The sequence below is a fragment of the Corvus cornix genome, chromosome 2 (assembly GCF_000738735.6).
Source record: "Corvus cornix cornix isolate S_Up_H32 chromosome 2, ASM73873v5, whole genome shotgun sequence".
In the NCBI taxonomy this organism is placed as follows: Eukaryota; Metazoa; Chordata; class Aves; order Passeriformes; family Corvidae; genus Corvus; species Corvus cornix.
The window spans coordinates 147,945,479-147,973,390 of record NC_046333.1 but is presented as its reverse complement, the minus strand read 5'-3'; the positions used below and the strand labels follow the sequence as shown (position 1 = coordinate 147,973,390).

At 36.8% G+C, this 27,912-nt stretch overlaps 1 protein-coding gene across 3 annotated transcripts in view; it reads right to left on the bottom strand.

The window, feature by feature from the left end:
- KHDRBS3 (KH RNA binding domain containing, signal transduction associated 3) overlaps positions 1-27,912 on the bottom strand; it is a 91,894-nt gene that overhangs the window by 6,884 nt on the left and 57,098 nt on the right. For all 3 annotated transcript variants that reach the window (XM_039549020.1, XM_039549021.1, XM_039549022.1), the window contains 2 exons: positions 15,631-15,713; positions 780-838 (listed from right to left, as the gene is read on the bottom strand). In XM_039549020.1, the coding sequence (XP_039404954.1) occupies positions 780-838; positions 15,631-15,713 (142 nt within the window). The remainder of the gene's footprint in view (positions 1-779; positions 839-15,630; positions 15,714-27,912) is intronic.

Below are 27,912 nucleotides of genomic sequence, written 5' to 3'. Positions count from 1 at the left end.
TTGAGAGACCTAGACTGTATTTCTCTGATCTCTAGCCAGAGACTTAACATTTATCCCTTAAGCAAAGGTGCCTTTTAATATGTTTTATGCTTCTAACCGTAACAGATTTCTTTAATTAAACCTGTCACTACCACACTTCTATATATAAAAAAAAGTGATCTTTACCACTGGTGTATGTTTTTTGCTTCATTATGTACTGTTTTGTCTCTATACAGAGTAACCCACTGCCCTCATGTCTATTAGCTACCTAAAGCACTTCCCTAACCTTTACATAATGACTCTCCGCTTGATTTCCCAAGACTGATGCAAGAAAATGAACTAATACAAAAAGACCATACAAAGCTAAAACACACTCAATTAGGCCCTAATTCAGCTGGGAGCTTCACCATATTCTTACCTTGTACCAAGTCTCAGTGCCAGCTGTGCCACACCAGAAGCATTTGCTTTTGGCAGACAAAAGTTCCTGGAAAAAGGTCCTACACCCCCATTTTTTTTCCTTAAAACTCATTGAATGTGACATGGAAAGGCTGCGTGCATCATGATTTAAGTTTTATTTTCTCTACTTCTTTGGTTTTAGTTTCCCATGACTGCGTTAGCTAACAGACCACAGAGGGCATTTTTCTCAATAAGCACACAAGGAGCTCTGTGACAGCTCAGGAATCCCTGAGCAGCCGTTACCTGCTGCAGGACTGAGCCTTGCCTCATGGAAATTATCCTTTCATTAGTTTTTTTTTTCAAGAGTCTGCTGCTGCAATCATTGAGCTGATAAAGCCACTCACCGTAGGAGTCGTAGGTGTCTTCACTCAGTCCGTGGCCATAGTCATAGTAATCCGCTCCACTGCAGGGCAGGAGGGACGTGGAGAGAACAAGAAAGAAACAGTTATGAGAAGAAATACTTATTACTTGTTCTATCCTTGAAAAGAAAGCTTAAATGATATAGGACATGGCCTGAGAATGGTGAGCATCCATGTGTCAGTGACAACTGAGGTCCTGCTTGTTTATTAATTAGAAACTATATTTAATTCCATTTAGGATTTTTTTTCATCACTCAGCTACTCATCCACGTTGTAAATGCAGATGGGGGAATTTTTCATTTAAAATTACAGTTGGGAAGGTTAAAGATCTTAAAAGTGTTAATGAAAAAACTGGAGATGTAGGTACTGAACCAATTAATTTGTCTTATAAACTTTTTTCATTACCTACTGCTGCCTAGTATTTTGCCTTTGTATCTTCAAATTCACTGATAAGATTGCAATAAAAGGCAAACAGTTTGCTGACGGGAGGGTTATACAGCTGTTGTGTGTGTACAACTTCCAGTGTCTTCAAAACAAAACAGAAGAACACAAATATAAATGCTATCATTTTAACAGGAAGATAAGAAATTATAGTAGAAACTATGTAAAAAGCTGAAATCTGTAGTTGTTAGGATTCAAAAGTGTGTATGAATACCATAACCATGGCCTAAACTAGTCTTCCATTTATAATGGTATTTATATTTGGTATATAATGGTATATATATTTGGTATCTTACTGGTATTCAGACCCTTGAATGGAAACTGAAGAACAATCCTTAGTACACACTATTCCATTATGCTTCCAGATTTCATGTAAGTCTAGCTATGTGTAGTCTTTTACACAATTTGTAGGACATGAAAATCAAGTGCCTAAATAATTTTTTTTTTCCTTTTCTTTCTAACCATAGCCAGACTCAGGGCTGACAATATTCAGAAAATACTCTACAAACTGATGCTACCAAGTCATTACCTTCTGAGTGAAAAGGAAATCACTAATATATGATCACTAGCAAGTAATTACTGATATTGACAAAATGTTCCTAACATTAGATTGATTGCTAACAAAATAAACAACAGAGAGAAAATAAAAAATTTATAGCCTTAACACAAATTAGCAGGTAAAGCATTTATACAAAACAAACAACACATCACAATTACTACCAAACTGACAAAATAATTTGTTGTGCTTGGGTTGTTTACGTTTTAGTTTGGGTTTCTTTTTTTTTTTTCCCCAAACTAAAAATTTTTAAATCCCACAAAATAACCAGGCCAGAAAAAAAATACAGTTTTGGTGTGTGCAAATGCATATCTAAAAAGTCTGGGTGAGTATTTTTAATTGCTGGTATAATGCTTCCTAAACAAAAACTTAACCAGAATGCACTGTGAAGACCCACAAAAAAGTATCACTGAAAAAACCTGTTCTCTATGGTTTCTCATGTGATGAGGACCCTAGAATAAGGGTAAAGTTTGAATAAGAAATATTTTTTCTCTGCAGCAGCCAGTAATAAAAGTCTTTATTCTGACAATGAACTGAAAACTGACATTCACTATCCTTCCACACAGCACTTATTTATTTTAAGGCTGTCATCAAGTTTAGAATAGAAGCCTAAAGCAGCTGAGCCCCATCCCTGTATCTGTCAATCCTGTCAGAATGACTTTGCGGGCTCTCATTTCATAGATCTAATATATCTATTAAACAAAAAAATGACTGATTTTACAGCACACATACTGCAAAACAAACATCAGAAAGGAAGGAACCTTTCACTTACACTGCAAGTGTATCACAACTCATCTTTATTAACAGACAAACCCTTCAAAATTAATAATCTGTCTGAAAAGCACAACTATAATGGGAAGTAACCATGCCCAGTGCAATTCAGTATTCCCAGCTTTACTTCATTCATGTTCTATGAACAATGCCAACGTTCTCCAGTCAACTCTGTGTTAAACAAACCCAAAGCTCCAGATGAGAAAACCTAAAGACCCAAAGAAAAGGGGACATACAGATGGTTGTAAGGAGTTCTGGGTGGAAAAAAAAAAAAAAAAAATTACAGAGTCTGAATGTTCCATGGCGTTATCAATCAAGACCGACGGTAATGGGGTTTTTGAGTTTTTTTAGAATTACAGAAAAACCTAGTACTGTATATGAACTTACAGCTTATAGAATTGTATTTTGTTTCAAAGCAATTGCCTGCAAAAGGAAACCTAGTCAAAACAGCCTGCAACGATACCAAATTTCTAAATTGTACATTTTAACTCATCAACTGAGATAACTGAGATAGTTGAGGTCAATTCTGCTCGAGGACTAAAGTAGCTATATTAAATAATTCTTCCTTTGGACAGAAGATATGATACACATTTTTGCTTCAAAATAATCCTTTACATTTAGACTCTTTATATATATATATATTCTCTGACATCTTAGCATTCTAACTGAAGGCTATTATACTTTTTATTTCCCTTAATGGATTTATTCTGCAAAGAAAGGCCTTTTCATAGAATCACAGAAAGACTTGAGTTGGAAAGGACCTTAAACATCACTTAACTCCATGGGCAGGGACACCTTCCCTAGGACCAGGTAGCTCAGGTTGCTCCTCTTCCTTTCATTTTGTCTCATAGAAAGGAAAAAAAAAACATCCACAATCCCAGTTCATTTTCTTCTTTACCTCATGTGACTCCCTCCTTTCACAAAAAAAGGATAAAATATGCCACGGATTCTTTCCTTTTTAACCCAGCAAGACTAAAACACAGACTCTGCTTGGAGTTCTTTTGTTTTCAGATGTGAATTGTCTTCATAAAACCACTTTCTTTATTTTTCCTCATTTCCTATGACTCTTCTTTTTAAATAAATAATTAAAATAATTACATGCTATAGCCAGCTGAGTTTTCAAGCATCTTCATAACCATCAAGTAAATGGTACAAGTTCAATTAACACTGGAGTATTAGATGTGATTCAGATCTTTTGTACACACAGACACTTTGCTTACGTCCCTCTCTTTTTAACTTCTTTTGTATTCCCATTCCAGAGTAATGGCTTTGGACTGACAAGAGAGAAGACAGAGATAGCAAATAAAAAATGCTTTGATTTTCCATGTCAGCATAAAAAATTGGAACCACTTAATACTATGGAAGGATTAGAAAACAACAATAAATTTAAGTATTTTGTTTCTAATTGCTGAGGGCTGGGCAGTAATCCTACAATGTTCAGAGGAAGTGTGAAGTGAGGCTTAAATAGTTTAAATAAGGCTGGGGGAAGTGCCTGTTTTCTGTGTTAAGAGAAAAAGCTTCACACAGAAAGGAGCAAGCTCAGATTTTAGCACAGCATCACTGATGAAGTAGAAATGCTTCTCTAAGACTTTATTTAGTAAACTAGAGGACTGGGAAGCTTCCTGCCATTCCTCTAGAATCACTATGAGAAGTATCTTAAATACTTTAATTTAGAGGTATTCAACATAAGCCTTCAAAGGCTCTATGAAAAACGACCTCAATTTCTCAGGCTTTTCTACTAAGCAGATTTGTTGCTGAAAATATTGATGAACCACTGAGTGCTGTGGTTTAGTTGACATGGTGGTGTTTGGTCAAAGGTTGGACTTGACTTGGAGGTCTTTTCCAACCTCAATGATTCTGTGGCTCCGTATCAGAAGAGCTCACCAGGCTATTTTGGGACAATCCTAAAAGAGGCAGATCAACCACACAATCCGAGTCTACTTCCAAAAATGCACAAAGGTAGCAAAAATATATTGCAATTAATTCATGTGATGGCCACAGCTCTTTATATGTGATACAGACATCTTTTAGAATGGTCATTAACACATTTCTGTGCTTGAAAGAGAAGCCGTGTGGCAGGGAGCCTGGCTGCTCAGGAAAGATTAAAAGGTCTCTGACTGAAAGCTTCCAGTTTACTGAAAATCCCAGACTTAAGCACTGACAACCCTGGTATAAGAACCGAGTGATCTGAAACTTTCTTTGGCGTCTGATGAAAAACAGCCTTTGCAACACAGTTCCGCTTCCAGTAATGCTTATTAGGGAAAAACTGACCAAAATTTCTGCTTTTTCTTTTTTTATATGAGTATCACAAGTAACTTTGATCCCTTTAGACAGAAACCAGGACAGTTTCAGAAGGTGACAATAAAACCCTTAGAAGAACTACGGTTTCCTTTTGTGCCAAGGGAAGCTCCACAAGCACCACCCTTTGTGCTTCTACAGAGTTGCACAGAATAGCAAAGCAGAGAAAACAAATGAGGATCTCTCTAGCCAGAGTTCTTACATGATAGACCCTGACTGATATGATCACATGTGAAGAGAACTCTTCCATAAGGATAAGCCTCTTTCCATCATTCCTGTCAGATCTTCACGCTCAGCTACTTTTGATAACAAAAAACATCTGTCAACAGAAGAGTGTCCAAGACAACAATCACTGCAGTGAAGCTTCTCATAACTCTGTAATTGTCTTGAACATTGAGTAGCTGCTCTCAATGCTTCTGTAAATCACTAGAATGACCTATTCTGGAACCCAGCTTACAGCAGGGCAGCAGAAATCCAGGATATCAAGAGGAGACCCACATCTTTGCTTGTATCTTGTAGATACATTTTTAGTTAATACCCAGTTCTGCTGCTACTTAGTAAAGATTTCTTTAGTACATATTATTATCCCTGCAGCTCAGTTTATGTCTGTAAAACAGATAATGATCTCAGAAAACAATTTAGACCCCTATGTGAAAGTTTTATAAAATACAGAAAAATGATGCAATCTTCCTTGAATTATAGTCTATCGTACTCTCAAATGGAACCTACAAACAGCAGATCTGTTACTGGTCAGATCTGTTATCTGTTACCTAAAAGGTGACCAGAGTGCCCTCTCAAGGATCCCCTTAGCTATCACTATTTAGGAATTACTTTTTATGGCAGAAATGGTGAGACATTTCAGTTCTGCATAGTGAAATATCCTCAGAGGTATCTGCATTCTGGTGCTACCTACCAGGCACGGAACGATCTAGGTATTTCTCGCAGAACTGTACAGTTGCCTTAAACAGTTTTACCATCTGAAATGTCCAGTTACTGCTGTCTCAATTAGTCTTTCCCCCCAGGCCCACTACATTCTCATGTCCCACCTCTCAAAAAGGAAAGGAAAATGGCAATTAAAAGAGGTGACTGGAGCACATGGTTCAAACAAGGCTTCTCGGGAACCGCAGCAGCAGCAGGAGCTACAGCTTTACCTTGAAACTATGCTGTATGAATACAGCAACAATACATCCCCGAACATGAGAAATGTTAACCATATTAATGTCAAAAATTTGCTGCATCAAATAAAGCACCAGCAGAAAAACTAAAAGCTAAGGTTGCATAAATTCAGCATTTTGGCTGGTGAATTAGAACCAAGCCCCAGCCACCCCACACCACATCTGTCGGTTTGCAAGGCAGGGTGTGAACTGCTACCAGAGGAAGCTAAACTTGAACTCTTTAACTATCCAGGTGTGTACCAATCATATTCCAGCTGCTAAAAGGAGAAAAAAGACATGAAACAACATTAACATCAGAAAAAGATGTGTTTTCTTCCCTCTCTCTCCAAACAGACAAGATTACCCTGGACAGTGGAAGCAGCAGAGAACAGTGAAGATCTGAGGGATATCAGTCAAAAAATCCTTAGACTATTCATTGCGATACTGGAAAGATCTGGGTATTATTCCAGCGAATTCTTGGTTATCCCCCAAGTCTTGCATATGTTGTTGTCAGAGATCCAAAATGATGTCACTTGTCACAGAGTGGAGTACAAGACAACACTGCCTCGAAAACACCGTCCCCAAAAACTGCACAGGCAGTTTGTCACCATTCCATCATCACAAATATTGCTCCACAAGATAACACACCATACCTTCTTATCTTTTTAATTTACTGAAGGAACAGTACAACTTTCAACACCTTTCTAAAAATGTGAGGCGTTACTCACCCGTTGAAATTGAAGAACATTTGAGAAAAAAGGTATCAGTCCATCCTGGCTTTATGTACTTCAAAAATAATGAGTGTGCCATCAAGGCATACATTTAGTAAAAGAAAGATTAATTGTCTTCAGGGCTGCATAATCATAAGCTTTACCATGTTCAAGATCTTTCCAGTACTTCCCTAATGTCCTTTGCACCAGCAGGATCCAAACCTTGCCCCTCCAAGTAGAGTAAGGCAGGACTCTTCCTCCTAAGGACAATTCAACCCATTTAAGTGCAAAGACTCATTTCCTGGCCTCATCTGAGCTCCACTACTTCTATCCATGTATGTGTTTCAGGTGGTTCACATACAGCACTCATGATACAATTACACTAAGATAAATGTGGTTGCAATGGTTACTAATACAATATTTTTCACCATCTATACCTGGACTATATCAGAATTGTGCTTAAAAGCACAATTTACAGCCCTCAATATTTCTACTGAAATAAAATACAAGGAGAAACAATAAAGCCGTTATAAAGTTTTCCTGCAACCATCTCCCATTTTTAAGTTGCCCAATTAAGTAAGTATTTCCTTACCAACAGAAAGAAGGAACATTTTTTCTTCCCTTGGAAGCAAACTGAATACAACAGGGTAGTCAAAGAGAAAACTGCAACTTTCAATTACTGCTAGTAAGCAGACAGTGTGTTGACTATCTACCAGCAAAACAGTGTCAAATCTTCATCTACAAAAACATGTTCTGTGACAAAAATATGCTCTGAGCTGATGCAGCCTGATTTCTCTTTCAACTAATAGGCACTGGCTTCCAAGTGTGAGTTACCAGTGACGTTCCTTCTTTACCTCACACCAGGGAAAAAAAGTCTTCCCTATATGTATCTCTCTCTATATATATATGTCATTCTCTGTCTACTGCAAATGTAAATTTAAGATGTCCTTCCTCTAGTCTAGAGGGACTATGTAGTCTTTCTTCCTTGTATCTGTTAATCAAACTGGTGGAAAGTTAATTATAATGTGAGACATTTGAGAAGTCCTTTCTAAATGAATAACTTTAATTTGTAAGATTGATTATCCATGTTCTGTCTCCAAAGCCGGTATATCCAGCACCATTTCTACAGCATCCTGCTGATGCCTGACAACTGGAAACTCTCCACTCCTCTTTGTTATCTCCATCCTCCAACCTTAAAACACCTTATTTAAAATAAAAAAAAGCACCCTGTAATTCATGTGAAGCCTTCATATAACTAAGATTTTTTTTAACTATGATTAATTCTACAAGTTACTACTAACTACAAAACAGCACTTAATATTTAAAAAATATTCCCTGTTAATTAATTTTTTCCCTATTTTGGACTTGGAAGATCCATTTTGACCTTCCCCTTCCTCATGTTTTCACTTGTGTAATCAGTTAAAGGAAAAAAAATCAAAATCCTATCAAATACTAATACTCTTTAATTGCATTGTGGAATTCTACCACCCAGTTTAAGGTGCTGTAAAATCACCTAAGTAAAATTAAACCAATCATGCAAAATTGATATAATTTTATTAAATAATGACTTTTTTCTTGATTCCTCAATACTTTTAATTTGATGTTACTACTTTCTGTACTACTATAACACCTGCATATTAGTTTCCTGTAGCAGCTTTCTAAATTTATTTTCAAATGCATTTTTACTTGTTTCCTAAATATGGAGGCACAGTCACAGTTAAATTTAATAGAAAAATCATGAAGAGAACCAAATGAATTTTACTGAGTAAATTAATTAGTACAGATGAAGAGTAAACCTAACGTTTATTAAACAGTGAAGCCATCTACCAATATCACCATGACTCAAAAAAATCTTTTCCAGTTTGAGTGCACCATGAGATATGCTTGTTTTTTCCAGCCCTACAGTTGAATGATCTTAGTCTTATTCCTTTTTACTGTCATTTCAGACCAGATTTCTGTAAATCAATTAAAAAAAATTAAAATACACCAGATCACAATTAAAACTATCTATGCTACTGAGGCACTTCTGAATAGTTTACCTTGTCACATCTCAACATGTAATAAAAAAACATCTATCTAAACCTGAAAAATTAGATCTGAAAAACTGCAGTAAATAATCTCTTTCAATAATATAAGTGCAAAAATTAAGCAAGAAAACACATGGCAGGATTTTCAGTTAAAAGCTACATTAGCTTATTTATGCTAATGCCTTAAGGCTTTATTTTGCGGAATTATAACCTCCAGTACACTCTGGTACATACCAGGCGTTCATAAGCAACAGCAACACAAGATGCCAACCCTTTGCACAATCCCCAGAAATCAAACTGCTGTGGATTGATTTGATTTATAAGCCAAAGCATGAAATACAAACAGCTACAAGCATTAAAATGGAGAGAATTACATCTTGGAAAACTACAGTAACAGACACTCGTTTGCATATAATGCATATTTATACATCCTGGAAATGCATGATTGCTGACAAACTCAACAATGTAAATTTAAAACACTGAGCATCACAAACAAACTGCTAGCAATTAACTTTCAAATACCAATAGCAACATCTCCATAAGCCAATTTCAAATCCATATGCTCAGTTCTTCATGAAAATCCTCCTATTAAACAGGAATGTCATCATCTTTTGTGACTACTAAGCACAGTTCCAAAAAACACCTGAAAATTTGAGTTCCTAGTGGAAAATGAGGAGGGTATTTCTGAGAGCTACATACTAGGAATCAGCTTCTCTTGTAACTGAAGTGCTTCTGGAATAACATAAAAAGCAGTATTTAGAGATTTAAAGGATCTTACCAAACCAATTTAGTTGTATTCTTCAGGCATCAGTTTAACAATGACCACTGCCGGACTTTAAGGTGTTTTTTTCAGTCCTTTTCAACCAAACATCTATTTCTCCGTTCTTAGGTAACTACCACAAGCTACCAACACAAAATTCCTCAAACCTTTCACCCCACAGGGTCTTTGTGCATAGTATTCCCTATTACAAATAAATTTTCTGTCTTGACTCAGTCACTTTTGAAATCAATGGTAAAGAATGTAATGGATGATAAAGGAGGCTCAGGGGGAACCTTATCATTCCCTACAATGACCTGAAAGGAGGATGTGGAAAGGTCTCCCATGTGAGAAATACTAGATATTGGGAAAAATTTCTTCACTGAAAGGGTGGTCAGGCACTGGAACACACTGCCCAAGAAACACCATCCTGAAAGGCTTAAAAAATGTGTGGATGTGGCAACTGGGGACATGGTTTGGTGGTGAACATGGTAGAGTTGGGTTAACAACTGGACTTGATCTTGGAGGTCTTTTCCAACCTTAACAATTACATGATTCATAACATCATGTTTTTAATGTGCCTAGGACTGACCATAGAGGCAGTTATGTTTTTATGCATTTAAGCAAATGATCTAAGTTTCAGCATGTAATTCTTACTTCCCAACACATAAACAACAACCAAAGAATGATTTACTGGCACTGAATAAATGTAGGTGTACTAAAGAGAATATGCCAATTCCCTCAGCTCAGATTAGGTTAACTGGGTGGCTCCAAGGCTCACAGGGAACTTGCAGGGATTTGATTTTATCACATTATGGTATGATTTGAAGTGATAGTAATTACTGTTAGATATGCACAAAGAGCAATTGAGAAATGCTATTTAAGCCAATGGCAAAATGATTGTTGCCAAGAGAAATCTATAGCATTGTTAGGTAAAAGTGGAAACCAGAAAACAATGCAGAAAACTGTAAACAAAGCCAGCAATTTCTCCGAGTCCTAATTTTTCCACTTTTATGCATGGGTTTAGATTAAATTCTGCAACAGAGTGAAGGTGAGATCACCTCGACTGAAGATCTAAAATACTTATAAAATTATAAATTATAATTAAACATAAAATGACATTACTACATAAATGACTCATTCTTGTCCCTCAACAGACACTGGCATACAGCTAAACAAAGTGTTCCTCACATAGTTTAGGCTGCTGATCTCTGTTGTAGGTTAAAAAATAAAGCTAGACAAAAGCTTTTCTTTTTCCCCTAGGAAAAGTATCCCATTTTAAATGCTACCTGGCAAGCCTAAAGAAATTCTTTGAAACTTCTGAGTGCCTGAAGCACACAGATGGGGTTTTTCCACTTTTTCTTTTTTTTGCACTACAGTAACTGTGTTAGCCATTCTCTCTCTACAGTAAACTTAAAAGCACACAGTAAACCCTCTAACGCTACTGGGAAGGTAACAAACCCAGCCCCCTTTCTCAGCAACCTTGCCACATAATCTGGACTTCAGCACCAAACCTCGTTCCCTGGCATGTTAACTCTCTGCAGCATCTGTCACTGCTATGAATGGTTGATCATAAGTACCTCTGTAGTCATCTCAATGCCATTAAGCAGATGGCAGTGCTAAATCCAAATGATGTAGTACATCTCCCTGGTGGACTTTGTTTCCATACACCACCATTATTCCACAATTCCTCAGTGATAAATCTTATGTATTCTAGAGAACATTAAACAGTGAGTTGACAGTGACAATTGATTTATTAGCATCCATTTCCCTTTGCCATATTATTGTCCTCGCAAGCACTTGTGCAGATCATGTATGGAGTCACTAAGGGACCAAAAGCACTTTGGCTCAATTTGAAATCTCTTTCAGAGATTTAAAATAACTAGATTTTTTCATGCTGAAAATGTTTAAACTACAATTTTAAATGAAGATTCAACTAAATCCTCATGATTCCCCCACAACACTATTAGGTGAATTTTCATAATAAAATTGGTCTAGCATTAACACCAGGCCATCAAAGCACCCACTGCTTTCTGCAATAAATCCAAGGAAATAAATACAATTCTAGACAGGCTGGGGAAGTCCTTTTAGAGTGAGCTAAGTTGTGTAAGGATTCATACATGCTGGTGACAAGTCTCCATGTCTCTGACATAGGCAATCAGCACCAGAAGTCATGAGTTTGGCTTTCTAAATTACAATTAACATTTACCATAAGATCCTGAAAAGGTTTTTGGCACACCACTGCACATGTGACATGAGTAAATTTCTAATATATAGAAAAAATTCTATGAAGGAATTCCTGACTGCATAACATGCCCTTGACTGCATATCATACAACCCTAAAGCCTGATTGCATATTGGGCATGTAGTGATAGGAAAAGAAGTTATGGCTTTAAACTAAAAGAGGAGAGATTTAGATTAGATATTATAAAGAAATTCTTTACTGGGAAGGTGGTGGGGCACTGGCACAAGCTGCCCAGAAAATTTGTGAATGCTCCATCTCTGGAAGTGTTCAAGGCCAGGTTGGATGGGGCTTGAAGCAACTTGGTCTGGTGGAAGGTGTCCCAGCCCATGGCAGGAAGCTTGGAACAGAATGATTTTTGGGGTCCATTCCAACCCAAACCATTCTATGATTCTATGAAATACTTGCTATCCTCTGATTTTCAGAAATTGCAAACTATTTTTTATTAATTTTAGATTGTTTTGGTTTTTTATAACAAGACTAAGCAGTCCAGTTGATTAAACATTCCAGTTTATACTGATAAAAATATCATCTAACAATCCCTCTGCAAAAACTATACATATAATTTAATCTTCTAAAAATCAATTAAGGATCTAGCAAAGCACAGTACAGCTTCAAGGGATATTTTAAGTCGTTTTGACCATAAAAAATAATTCTGTTAAAGGACATCCTGAAGCACTATTTGGGGCTTTGTTGCATGAACAATCAAGAGTGGATAATAAAATGTTCTAAAGGAAAACAACATTTTTTTATAGGATTACAGGGCATTAAGATAGATGAAACTATCAGAAAACTCTCATGTTTCTCTCTCTGTTAGTGCTGTGGCAGGTTTTAACTCAAACTTCAGATTGCCAGGCACAAGGAAGGATACAGTCTCACACAATGTCAAATAAAATACCATTAAATTTCTAACCACTCACAATTTGCTATCAGCAAGCAGTTAGTATATAGAAAGGAATAATTTATCTGTGGAACAAATGAAGTCTCAACTACCTTAATGCACACAGAAATACACAGTGTCCTATTCTTCATATCTAAACATGTCATCCATCCTAACCCCTCTCAGATTTTGCCATTTCTGGGAAATACACTTGAAATATCCGAATTAAAAGAGCAATAAAGGAGAGTCACACTGTGTAGTGCTGAAGGTTGAATCTGGAGAATGCACTCCTGTGCACCTATACCAGAAGATCTGCTGTCATGCAACCTCTTACAGATCTCCAAAATTCCTAAAGATTTTTAAAACTCTACTGAAAGTTTCCATCTTTAACAAAGGAATCACTAAATAAGCAAAATGTTTAAAACAAAAATGAGCATTTTCACTATTTCCACCGTATCACACAATGTACACTTGTGAGCATTAAGCCCTGTTCTTGCACTCAAACTTAGCCATATACTAAAAACTACTGCAAGTAATTTAATGAGAGAATTCAGTTGCAGTTAACTAGGTATTTCTCAAATTTCCTCTTATTATACAGTATCATTAATATCACAATATTTCTAGAGAAATCAGTATCAGAAGACTTACTAGAAATGCTATTATTTCAAGATTACTATTTTCATCTTAGAAAAGGAAAGAGTACTTCCATATACTGGTCACTAAATGATGAATTTTAAACACATGACTGCTCTCCATGTGCAAATGCAGTTTCTTTCCATGTTTTATGAGGGCAAAAAATACCAAGAATGAAATAAGGCTAAACTATGAAAACAATGCACTTTTCCCTAATTTCCTTCATAGTAACAGCATTGTAATGCACCTAAATATGGTAAGTATCTCATAGTGGTTACACAATGATTTTGCAATATGGGCTACTACTTGATATTCAGATTAAAGAAAGGAATGCTGGTCTAGGTAGCTCAGATGGCTGTTTATAGTTATTACTTCTTTCCTGCCAATACTATCCTAAAAATCTTTCTGCCAAGCCAGAAAATATGCCAGAAAATGAGTGTTGATATCCTGTGAGAAACGTGCAAGTGAATAATTTCTTGTTTTGTCTTACCACAGAGCACTTAATAAAATTAGGGGAAAAAAGTCAAGCAATCATTAAAAAGATAACAAATTCATTAAAATCTAACAATATATGTATTGTGAGACTACAGGGAAAATAAAAAGTAGAAAGTAGAACAATCATTTTACGAAGTATTTCATTCTAGACAACTAAGCACGTGCACATGTATCTAAGAATATTATACATATTCTTATGTATTAATCCTTTACAGGAGCAATTTCATTCCTTGGGAGATTTGCTTTTTTCCTAATTTTAGTTCAAAGGAAGAAAATCTCAATGAAAACCTTAATGTGGAAAAAAACCCAAATCCAAGTAATGTTTAATTTTGGCTCAGGCAAATGACTTTGTAATGAAGTCTAAACGTTTGTGTGCAATAAACCCATTTACCAACACTACAAGCAGGAAGCCAGAACAAAATTACAAACATAAAAGTTGAGGACTACTTTGGCAATTGTCATTTGGGAAAAAAAAAATCCATTACTAGTAACTGCTCTCAAAATGTAACCCTCTACAGAGTCTCATATTTTGAAGATTCTACACTGCTGATTTCTTAAGTCATATTTTTATCAAGCTTAGAGTCTGTAGGAGCCAAGTATCAGACACAAAGGCAATTTCATTATTTTAGTTCTCAACAATAATGACACTTGAGCTTTCCACTATGCTTTTTCACATTGACTAAGTTGTTGAGCACAGAAAAATATTCATTTACACAACAAAACTGAAGTTGGGTGTGACAACACTACAGCAAAGCAGATGCCAGGGGTAAACAGCTTGTTCTCAACTTTGCTGTGAACAGCTCTGTATTATTTCAGATAAAGCTGCATTGTAAATCTTACATATTTAGCAGAAGATAGAACAAATCTGCCTCATATATATTCAGTTTAACTCCAATTCCCCACATGAGATTTATTAACAGGAACCTCAGTAACGCTACCTCCGAGGCAGGTCATAACTTTGCCATAAAATTTCAAGACATTGTCAAATACACTCAAACATCTACTACTGAGCAAATTATGAATGCTTGGTCTGAGAGAAAAAGAGTGAAAATAAATTACAACTCAGTGAAAAATGCACAGAAGTTCTCTTTCCAGACAGGCACATTGAAAATACCCAGAAGTGGAGATCATCAGCCAAGCTGCTAAATTTGTAATGGGATTTTTGCCATGAAGTTCAAACTACCACTTAAAGGAAGCAGTTTGTACTTCACAGCATATTTCCCATTATTGGGTCACACTGTGACCCAGTGTTATTCATGGAGTTTCCAAATACTGACTCCTCCAAAGAAAGCAAAATTTAAAAAGAAAAAAAAATATCAAAAGTGCTTAAAAATACTGCTGAAAATGAAGCAAGAGAAGGAAAACAAATGGCAAGAGAATCAAATTTGTCACAAGGAATTCCACAGAGGAGTAAAACAAACGGAAGGGCGTACTTTTCTTACAGTCAAATACAGGTAAAATACTGGAATATAACTTTGTTAACATTGTAAGAAAAATTAATCAGTTGTGTTTCAGACAATTTAATACCTTTTATAAAGTTGCCTTTTTTCTCCTCTCCCCTCCTTACCCACTCCTCCCTCACACAATGAATCTGAATAAAATTTTCCTGAACTCCCTGAACTCTTGAGAACTTTGATTTAAGGTTTGGCATCACTACAACTGTTACAAGTTCTCAGTTCTGTTTCTTTTCAGTCACTCAGAAATTTAACTTTTATACTTATGTGATAGTAAAGACAAGTAACATGGGGGTTTTTTCTAAAATCCTCTCATAAACTTTTTGCTGTTTAAGATGAAATTGAAAAACTCTAAGCAGAACTAACTGGCCAACCACAGAATTTTTCAATTGTTGTTACAGCTGATTTGGAGGCTTACCTTTGTGCTTGAGTGCTATAGCTGTTATCATAGGAATCATAGCTTTGTTCATCATAAGCAGCTCCATAGCCATCATCATACTCCTGAAATGATATATAAGATGCAATATTAACTTCAAGCACACCCCAGAAAGAGAGCAGTAACCTAGTTCTATATGTGAGAGAGAACACTCTCCTGAAATGTATGTATAACATATGTACACAATGGAGTGGCAAGATATTAGTATTAATAGAGACCAATTCTACCTACAAATTTTAGACCATAATTCCTTTAAAGGTACTTTGAGCTATTGGCAATGCACTTCAAAAAGATTTCTTTTTTTAGTTAACATTGGCTTGTGCAGAGAGAGTACAAACATTTCATGTCTCCATGTTCTTGAGTGAGCTACTGATCTTCAGGAAACCTCTAGGAGGCATCTCAGGAATCAAAACATCTGAATAAATATTGTGCAATTGACTTAGGTATCTGACTTATTTCTGAACAATAAATTCAATATTCTGTGTAGAATTTGGATAGGAAAGAACTTTCCTAGAGCTAAGACTAGTAAGAATGACAGTTTTACTCCTCTGAATGTCCTGTGAATACTCTTCAACCTGTGGGAGTTTAGCAGTGAACAAGAAACTAGAAGTAAGGACTTCTTACTCCTCTCCACATTATATACATGATTTAAATACACACTGTAACACTCTTCTCAAAACAACACTGTATTTGAATACCAATTTGAACAAACCCCTAACCCCAGCCATACAGAAGTTTAAGATAAAAACAAGTGACAGTGATGTTGTGTTTTCACAGAGAGGGATGAGCTATAGAAATCTGAAGAACTGTCATCAATTTACTGTTTTGTCCAGTAATACACCTATCTGAACTAAACACAGTAAAAGTAGAAATGGCACATCCACTGCATTGATTCCTAGGAAATCCTAATATCTAAATCCTATCTAAATACGTCAAAGACCTCGATGGATATTTAGGAGTATCTTGTCCAGGCTTGTCAGATGAGAAAGACCTAACGACAAGACACTGTGAAGACTGGGGGATCATGTTTAATATAAATACATATATATGTGTGTGTACAAAAAAATAAAAATGGTGTTTTCTGGATAAGTGTGTATCCAACCCTGGCGAGGAAGCACCCGGCTTGCGGCTTTTCCAGTCAGCTTTTGGCCAGTTTTTCCAGTTTCTTGTTCTCCGGAGAGAGGCTGAGAGTTGAACTTTTCCTTCTCTGGAATTTCGGATTTTCTCCCTTTTCTACTGGACTGCCTGATTGCTGTAACATCAGAGCACATCGGGAGGACTTTCCACCGGGCACAGAGGGCCTGGCCCTGGGCCAAGCCCCAGCTCCGAGGAGACCAAAGGGAGGACTCGAACACTTTCCCAGGTTTTTCCTCTACAGCGAAAGATTTTACCATTTAACATTATTTTCCTTTCCCGTGTGTTTGTTAAATAAAATAGTTTTATCTTCTTCACTTTCCTTCGAGGAAAATTTATTTTTTCCCGAACCTGGTGGGGGGAGGGGTGGTTGTGCCTTCTCTCAGAGGATATATTTCTAAATTTGGCCAAACCGGAACAAATTTAGTGGCGCTGGCAACCAAAGGATAAAGCCTCATGAAAGAACCAACATTTTTACGAAAAAGAATGTTTAAGGATCTTTCAGCAATGACAAAAGAAAAGCAACAAGCAGCATCAATTAGATAGGGATGACAAATGATGGATGGATTGTCCAACTCAAGTAGAAAACATCTCCAATGATGGGAATCTGACAGCTTTCTATAGCAGAAGCTAGTGACATCCTCAAAACAACTGATAGGAAACCTAATTTCCTATGAGTTTTTAGCAAGTTTTCCAGTCTTTTGAAATTGCTTCTATGGAAAACAGGCAACCTGTCCATCAATAGAACTTCACCACTGCTAGAACTTCACAGTACACGTGATTGTTTCTCAGCAGTGATTAGGAGAAAGGTGTCTCTGCATATTTGCCAGCACAGTTGAGTAAGTTTATCCGTTGGTTTGGAAGAAGAAACCAGGATTCATTCACCTGTCAGTTGTGTGGAGATCCATGGATAAATAATCACAGTTAAAAGGAAATGCATTTTCTCTTTCAGTAATTCACTGCCCTGAAACTAAAAACTAAACCAGACTCTTAGGATTTTCTTGCCCATCAGGTATGGATTTTTCTTGATAAGCCACAGACTAACCCCCAACCCTACTGCCTCCTGGCAGTTATTTCAAACAGGCATTTTATTACTTATTGATGCAATACACAGACATCTGTTAACAATACGGACCCTGACCAACAGCAGAAGCTGCCTGAGCCAATTTATTTGCTCTGTTCCAGAACATTTACACGACATTTGGTCTCCTCACATAGACTCTCCCAGCTGTGAACCAGCCATCCCTAAGATGTGCTTCCAAACTTCAAACAAGGCACATCCAGCAGTGGCAACAAATGAAAGCAGAGAACTGAAATTAACCTTTTAACATGATGGGAAAGCTTTGCCACTAAGGAATCATTAGAGACCTCTTGAGCAATTAAGTCTTCTCATTCTCATTTATGTTAACTATTTTACTGAAAAAATGGATCATGAAGAAAAGGTGATAAAAGACTACTCTGAAGTTATCGTGTTTCTATGACTTCTTGAAAACAGACGAAGTAAATTTGAAATGAAAAGATCCTTCATAAGATGTCTAACAGAACGGAAGGAAAATTTGTGGGAGATCCATTCTGTATCAGACTGCATTATTTCTTTTATTAGAAATTGTCTTCCAGAGAATTTTTTCCCAGGATTCATTACTGTTCACCACTTTGTGCGTTAGTAAGTTGACAACTCCTGAAATTAAGCCCTGCATTATGATGTTGAAGGTGGCTCCTAGAAGCCTTGTATGGAAAGATACCTGATTTGTGGTTTGTATGTGGGACTCCTATCACTTAGAATTAAAATCATCAACCTGTGCTTTTGAAATTACTATAATCTGCTTAAATAGATCAATTATCTTTTATTGATGTATTTCATAGAATCACAGTATGGTTTGGGTCGGAAGGGACCTTAATGATCATCTTGTTCCATTCCCTGTCATGGACAGCGACACCTTCCATGTGTCCAAACTAGACCAGGCTGCTCCAAGCCCTGTCCAACCTGGCCTTGAACACTTCCAGGGATGGGGCATCCACAACTTCTCTGGGCAGCCTGTGCCAGTGCCTCACCACCCTCACAGTAAAGAAATTTTCCCTAATATTTACAGTTATAAACCTCGAAGTTTACACTAAAAACAAGATAAACATGTGCAACATGCTAAAAAAATAGAACGGGTTTGGTCTCAATAGCCTGAAGAGATTCAAATTCCAAAATATGTGTTTGCTCTGCATGACTCCTTTGAAGTAGCAATTAGGCAGGAGCAGCTGAAGTATGTCTCAGAGCTTTACCTGAACTAGGTCTGACAGTATTTGCTCTTAGTCAGTATTTGAAAACTTTCTCTTTCAGGAGGTTACAAATAAGGTCAACCAAGACAGAAATTTTTACATTTTAAATTAAATCCACACTACTTTAGTATTTTCTTTCTGAATCAGACCTCTAGTGGCTTCAGCAAATGTTTTCTTTAACTTTATTTAGTATTTAGGTGAAATACCCTTGACCATCTGGCATGTTTCAGCACTATAAAATACCATGCTAACTTAAATGAAAGTAACTATCATTTTTACACATATATAACGAAAATGGACAGGACTGAACTTATATGCACAGAAATCCTGTACTAAAGTACATCTTTGTACTAAATACATTCTACTAAGCCCAAGCATTGCTATACATATTTCTTTCTATGCAATAACAAAAGAATTACACCTTCATAAGGATCTTCTCATTACATTTTTCCTGCTGATTTTAGGGCATCTTTCAGGTACTTATAAAAGCATTCACTTTTATATTTAAAGCCATTATTCTTCTTCACATGGATGACAGTGTCTGCATTCCTTCTACCTACTAAATGTAATACAATGGACTTCCCTCTGTACTCATACTACATATGTCTATAAATAGCTTTTCCTAAATGTACTCAGATATCAGAAAGTTTACTGGCAAACCCATAGTTCATCTCCCACAACAAAACTGAAAAACCCACACCAGATCATGTCTTGATTCCATGAACAGAAGCCTTTTCTTTGTTATTCATTATTCTACTTTTCAAGAGTTAACTTTTCTAGCTTGTCCTAACAGATTTAGTCTGATCAAAAGGCAGCAATTGTGATGAACAGTCTGTGCTTACAACAGAAATGCAGGCAAAAAAGAGCTGAAAATGCTGAAGTCCTCCTAAACTACAGGTATTTATCACTCAACATTTGAAGTATCCACCAGGAACGTACAACTGTCTTGATTTCAGCCTTAAGAATCTTCCCCCAAAGTAACAGAACAGCTGGAGTTACAACACAGATCATCCAAAAAGAATATGAAATTACTCTAAAATCTCAAAGCTTATTAATAAAGTCCTTTATTAAGCCAACTTGTAAGCATTTCTACTTAAAAAAGCTCCTGCCTGCAGTGGTCTCAATGATAGTGCCCACAGGTGATATAAATCCAAAGAGCAGCACTGGTAGCTCTAATTGGTTTGCGTAAAGTACAGACATTTTTCATTAATAGAATCAAAGGCAAAGTGTAAATATGCATCCTTCAAATATATTAAGTTACTATAATGGGTCAAAAAATTATAAAAGCAATCTTTGTCAAAACCTCTGCACTCCCCAAAACATTATAAATCATGCTAAGCCTTGCTCATCAGTGCTTTTTAACTACAACAGTATTCTAAACAAACCCCTGGTAGTGGAGAACAGGAAATGGTGGTTTTAAATTGTAATCTGCTGGCAGTGACAATGACAGACTACTGTTTGGATCCTCTTTAAGGAAAATGAACAACGTTTCAAAGAACAAGACAGAGAAACAGGAAGAAAGAACAGGGTAAAAGTGGCCTTTAACAAAAAGGCCATTTGCAGCACTGGGGGGAAAAAAAAAATAATGAAATCAATAAGAAATCAATTTTCCAGCTGTTCTCATCTACAGAAATCCATCCAAGGGAAAAAAATAAGGGCCATTACCACTACAGGTAAAAGACTGGTTTTTTTCCTTATCAGTCTCTGAAATTAATACTTACACAACTACTTTATCCCAGAATACTGGAGGAACATATTCCTTTTAGATAAAAACTATCAAATTAAAAAAAAAGTTTGTGCAGAGATTAACTTGAAGGAGAAAACACAAAACAACATCAATGCAGTGCAATGAACTTTTCTCGGCAAATTAGAACTGTAAAGGGAAGGGAGAAACATTTTGTTACGTGGGAATAACATCCCCCCTTCATTTAATCAACAGGGAATATGGGGCAATCAAAACAAATATGGGTAGCTACAACCATCTAAAGTCTGAGTGCCAACATCAAGGACATTAGCAGCAAGCATGCACAGACTGTAAGCTCTTATTTTGGAGATTTTTATCTGTTTTCATCCAGAAGGAGCCTAATGCATATCCAACCAGAACAAATAAGGTATTCCTGGAATAAGAGATACAGGAGTGGATTGTTTTTCATGCACCTCAAAAAAGCCCTGAGGAGTTGCTAATGAATATAGACAGCAACATTTAAACCAAATTACTATCAGACCAAAACAAGTCTGGTTTTCTATAGACAACAGCAGGGAGCAGTGTCAGAATCAGGAAGACTCATGCTCATTCAATAATATCAATCTTTAGATAAGCAGCTTAAACTAAAATACTTTGAAAGAATTTTATAGGAACTTTATACGTGAATTTTGAGATAGGCAAGGGGAAAACCTTTTCAGCCTTTTCTCCAAAACACTCCACTGTTTCCACAGCCAATGTCATCGAATTCCTGGGAAAATGGAAACATTTTGCATTCTCTTTCCATCTCATCCTGAAAACCCCAGAGAAGATAAGAGACTCAAAATTAAACAAAACAATTATTTGAAGGGCTTCAAATTTGAAACCTTTTTTTTACATTTATCTCTTCTTGCTTGCCCTATTTACTATGAAAAAGAACATTGGATTGGGAAGGAAAAACTAAGAAATGTTTTCATGTTATGAACTTGCTTTCCATAATCTTACTCGAATTCCCCCTGATTTAAGAATAGTGTTAGCACTTCTGAAAAGCCAGAACTCAGTAAACAAACCGCTCAAAAAATGGTGTGATACCTAAATGGAAACTACAACATTTTCCACAAAGGGGAACAGGGACAGCAAGGACAAAAGATAATTTCTCTAGTTGTTAGAGACTGAAGCTAATTCAAGCCCTTTTCTAGGAACCCAAACAAAAAGCTTCACATTCAAAACAACTAAGCAAATAAAACCACTGATTTAAAATGCTGCATGTCATTAGAAAGGTATCAATACTCACAAGACCAAAGTAAATTAAAACATGGTGTAAATCCTGCAAAGTGACACTGAAATTATACTTGAACTCCATTCAAGAATTTAAATTCTTTGCAAACTGCATGTCATTTGGACTAGCCCTTACTTTCACTAATATTTTGCCACCTCAACTTCAAGAAGCCTTTATTTGTAAATAAAAAAATTGAATTTTTCTATATGGTATGCAGAGTTTTTTCTCCTTTTTTCCTACAGGTCTTACCTTCTTCAACCCCAAACAGCAAGTGAATATTAATGAGAAAACTCTAAAAACAGTTCACCACACCAAATCAGCAGTGTATGAACAGCTCCAAGAAATTGCTTCCACATTAATCCTAACTTTCAGTTTTTCAAAATCTAAATTAATTATGATCTCAATAGGGAGACAAGGAATTCAAGCTCAAGGCCAGAGATTAAAACAGAATTTGCACTGGCTTTCTAAGAAAGTGAACTAAATAAAAGGCTATAGGTTTTTCAGTGGAATGGGCTCTCCCCTGTAAACAGTAAGACTTTGCAATCATTCTTTTCGCTAATTGATACCTACATTCATATTTTGTAATAATCACTTGATTATGAAATTAATTTCTTAGCCATCCAGCCAAATATTATTTGCGAATCCACTTTCCCTAAGGCTTACCACAAACTTGTAGGATTTCTTGCAAAACCAAAAGGACAGAAAGCACTGCATATGCTGGGACAGTACCCTGGTGCTCAGCATATCATCTCCAGAGAGAACCAAGGGAAAATGAATATGTGCAACAGGAATTCAAACCACAGGCCTACCACTACCAGAAAAATACTGAGATTTCACTTTACAAAGAGAGACAGAGCAACACATCATCTGCTCTTTATTTTGGGAGAGGTCTTGTTAGACAGCAGGTTATGGTAATGTTTTGGGTCATCCCCATTTCTCATGGGACACAGAAAAAGCACAGTCTCATGCTATTGTAATATCTGTAATACACATGTACTTCACAGTACACATATAGTGTTAATTATAGTCTCACAATACAGACTTAGTGTGAGAATTACAATCTTAAATCTGAAGTCTGCTTTGTTGATCAGTTAAAGCAATGTGTTTCTGGAAATATCCAGAAATTAATGCTTCAGGAATGATGAAGCTTTAAAACATCCCTAACATTTATGGTTTTGCAGAAAGCAGAAATAACTAAACGTAGATTTTAAGAAGTAGATTTTGAAGTTTGTTGTTATCAGAAACTTTTTTGTATCCAGCTGTTCTGTACATCCTTCTGAGTAGCCTGTATCTGTATCCAAGTTAAAATAAACTTGACATCTAATTGGAAGTAATTCACAATGCTCTTTTTCAAGTTACAATTTACTTAACATTAGAAAGGCTCCCTTGGTCTCTTACTGGTAGACATTTCATCTTTGTTCCATTTCTTAACACACAAAGCAATGTCATCGAAGCATTAGCTGCTAGAAATTATACATGTGGTCAGTGCATTAGAAAACTCTGCCACTGAGTTAACCCCTGTCTGAAGACCAGAAAACATCAGTAAATAGCCACAAAAAGAAATAAGGCTCTGCCACAAATTTTCCCCACAACTGGGAGGAATATTTAGATCTGACTGCCTTTCAAAGTAGTGTTGAAGCAAGTCTTGGCCATAACATGCTAGACTGATGAGTTATTTTTTCAATGTAGACATTCCACACTGCCAGAGCAACAGGTTTTAAATCCATGTTTAAAGTTCGTAATGCCTCAAAATCTGATTATGAACTCAGATAAAACTCACTTTGCATTTAACACACTTAAGCAGCCAAAACAGGACTTGACATGGCATCATCACAAATACATTCATGCAAAGTACAGACGTGAAATACTGGCAGAATATTTGCAAAATATTTGCCTTTGTAAAATGAAAATAGCATCAAATAAAAATATACTCTGAAAAAGATTCAGCCCCACTGCTGTGTTGCTAATTTGGAAAAAAGTCTCAGAGGTTGGAAGCTGCTAAGATGACGACAGCAGGACGAGGCCAAGAGCAGCAAACGTTACGAGACAGTAACTGAGGCTAAGCAGTTCTGTTCTAACCTATGTTTGACTGAACATTCACTGAGGAATTGACCTTACACTGTTATTAATTTCCTGCCTATTGGAAAATTGTGGAAAAGCTTAAAATTTTCAGCTAGTAGTTAAATAAAGTTTCTATTTCTTATCTTAGTGGAGTAAGTTGTCAGCTTAAAAACATATAAATATTTTTATCTATTACACAATATAGTTCAATAAGTAGAGAAAAATTCACATTTAATTATGAGAAAAATTTTCCTGAAACCATCTGTAAGTGCTTCAATAAATGTAGCCTCCACCTAGTATGGTTTCCCTTAGCCAACTATTACAAAAATAAACCTGGCCATGCTTCACACGTCACAAAAGGTTTTCTCCTGACCTGAGCAGTTGAGGAAATAAAAATGAGAGCCCTGTTAGTCTTCAGAGAAAGTTTATCACAGCAACCAGAGCTATTAAAGAGTCAGTCTTCAGAGAAAATGATAAGGAACCGTTATTTAGTGGCTTCAAGAGCTCAATCATGGTACTAACAGTGTGGGGTCTCAGGAGGAATGAGTTCTGGGGCTGAGACTCATAAGTGAGACTGGCAACAGTGGAGTGGGAAAACTGCTTATATTGAACTGGGGAAATGTGCAAATACTGCTATTAGTCCAGTATGTTGTGTGACTGCTGCAGAGAAAGGCAAAGTATTCAAAGGCCACCAATGTAAAGACCCCAGAAAGATGACAGAAGACAGAGGCAGCTCGCACTGAGTAGAGCTTTCTGTAATGGGCAAGGTTCTGGAACACTTCCCTGTGGGCTCTAAACACAGCACAGCAACGTTCACAGTTTTCTTGATCTTGAGCCCACATTAAAATGCATCTCAAATTAATGACTTTTTTGCCTATGATATTTTTCCCATGTGAAATACTGCCTCCAGAAGTAATCTTTCCAATTCTTCAGAATGAAGTAGCCATTCCCCTTCCCATTTTAATGATAACTATTAAAAAAACCAAACAAACCACAGCTACTTAATCAAGAAGAGGAAGGAGAGATATGAGGATAAGCAGGAGGCAGAACTGAGTTACTCACAGGTGTTAAAAATTCATTTGTGTCAAGGACTACACAGAGTTAAGCAAAGGGAGTGAAGAAAAAGGGAAGCTGTCTGTAATTCATTGTCTGTAACAAGGTAGATTTAATAGCACTCAACAGAGGAAATAGGCAAGGACATTACATACTGAAAGCCCTAAATCACCTTTGAGATATTCACAGAGTTACAGGAGTGAGTGGTTCAAAGCTTCCATTTGCACACAGTTTGCTTCCTCCTGAACCTGCAGTTTGACACTAGTTTAATGAGTATACAGCAAAGGCTTGTAAACCTAAGGGAATGAAAAGCCCCATGAATCCTTAGGACTTTCCAATCCTCAATGGAAAGCCTTCTTGTGGTGGGTTGACCCTGACTGGACACCAGGTGCCCACCAAAGCTGCTCTGTACCACTCCCTTCCTCAGGCAGACAGGGGAGAGAAACCATGCCAAAGAAGTCTTACGGCTCAAGATAAGAGCAGAGAGATCACTCACCAGTTACTGACACAGGCAAAACAGACCCATCTGGGGGAAATGATCTTATTACCAATTAAATCAGAGTAGGATGATGAGAGATAAAAACTAAATTTGGCAACACCTTCCCCTGCACTCTTCCCTTCTTTCTCAGTCTCAACTTCACTCCAAAATTCTCTACTTCCTTCCTCACAGCAATGCAGGGGGATGGAAATGGGGGCTGTGCTAAGCTCCCCACACGTTGTCTCTGCTCATTTCTCTCCAGGGACAGGACACCTCACACTCTTCACCTGCTCCAGCATCAGTTCCCTCCCACGGAGACAGACCAATGCAAACTTCTCCAATGTGAGCCCTTCCCTTGGCTGCAGCTCTTCATGAACTGCTTCAGTGTGGGTCCCTTCCATGGGGTGAAGCCCTTTAGGAACAGACTGCTCCAGACTGGGCTTTTTCTCCCCTCTTAAATACATTACCCCAGAGGCAGTACCACCATTGCTGCTGGGCTTTGCCTTGGCCAGCAGCAGGTCCACATTGGAGCTGGCTGGCACTAGCTCTGCTGGACATGAGGGAAGCTGCCAGAAGCTTCTCACAGAAGCCACCCCTGCACCCCTCTGGTACCAAAACCTGGCCACACAAACCCAATACACTCACAAAGGCTGCACTGTAACCTCTCTGGATATCTCAGTTTCCAAAGCTTTGATGGTGCTTAAAATAACTTACGGTACCCACCAGACTTTCTGACATTCTCATTCTACAGACACTTCTCAATCAACAAGACCTTATTCTGCTCAGGTTGGCAAACTAATGCTTTAATATTAGATATAACTAAACAGGAATTAGTAAAGAAGGGGCAGAAATACTGCTCATGACTCCTACTGTGCTCCCTTAACGAGTAAAAGACACAGTTAAGGCACTTTGATAATGTACCACAAATGGACAGGTAAAAAAATACCAAGCATCAAATTTAGTACTGAACATGCAACACACCAATGGCTCATGTCCCTGCTAAACATTCTCCTGAAGAAGAAATGGTCCATCTAGCTGCGCTTTATCAACTACAGCTTTAAGTACTATATCTATCTATATCTATCCCAGTTAAGGTATCTTGTTTAGAAGATAAGCAATCCATTTCTAAAGAACATTCTTTTTAGAAGTTATTTAGCACAGCACTACTTTTCTGTACAGTGCTATTTTCTAATTATTCTCTCAGAAGTGAAGCATACATCAGGATACTGAGTCAAACAGCTACTTCCATGCCACTTTTATAGACACATGCTGTAAATAGCAGATTATATATAAATATGAAGTTACTCAAAGAGGTTTATATTCTACCATCTCTCTATGTGTTCGAGAATGCATGTCCTGGAAACAGGCTGTTCAATGAGGACTGATGCCTTTGAAAGCATTGTGACAGATCCACTTATTTGCAGTGCCCACTCTGACTAGTCAAGTATAGCCAGGGGAAATTTAGGCATGTTGTTAAGTATTCTTCCTCAAAATTAATGAGGTACATAAACTTCTTCTGAATTGTTCAGTTATATGCATAAATGTTGACATTAACAACACTAAACTTCTTTCTGAATAAAGCTGTAGTGTTATATAGAAAACTGGATTTCTATCAAAAGAACAAAAGCTGGTATTTGATTTAGCGGGTTTTGGTGGGAATCTTTGGAAGAAGAGAGGAGAAGGTAGGTGAAAGAAGGGTTAAGAGAAAAGCAAAGAAGCTCTAAATAGAAAAACCATTTTCAGAAATGCAGGCTCTTCTTTTTTGCTTATCTAAACAACACAGACAACAAAGTCCAGACACATTTGGCTGTAAAGAGGGTACACTAAAAGCTTTAGTATATATAAGGCATTAAAAGCATTGTCCTTGAAGGTATTATTTTTCTATAAGACTAAATTCATTTTTATCACTATAGTTTTGATTTAATGATCTTTTTTCTCTATCTTACTGCTCTGTAAGTTCAATTTAAGTTTTCCCTAACAATTCATAACTGCGTAATTTTGTCATATACAACACAGAAAGTATTTTGATATGATTCTAATGTTTAATACAATAAAATCAAGATGAGTATGTATGGCTTATTGAGATACACTGTGCATTGTTAAAATTTTAGGATTAGTTCTGAAGCCTTCATAAAAATATTTTACTTGTCTAATCATTAAACAACTACATGACCACAAAGATAGGCTTAGGAAGGAAGATTAGAATATTATTCTGTTTTAGTTGAGAATTAAAAGTCTACAACATTGTGATTTTTCGGATTTTTTGGAAAGCAAAAACCTGATATAAAACATTTAAGAGGTACATAACTA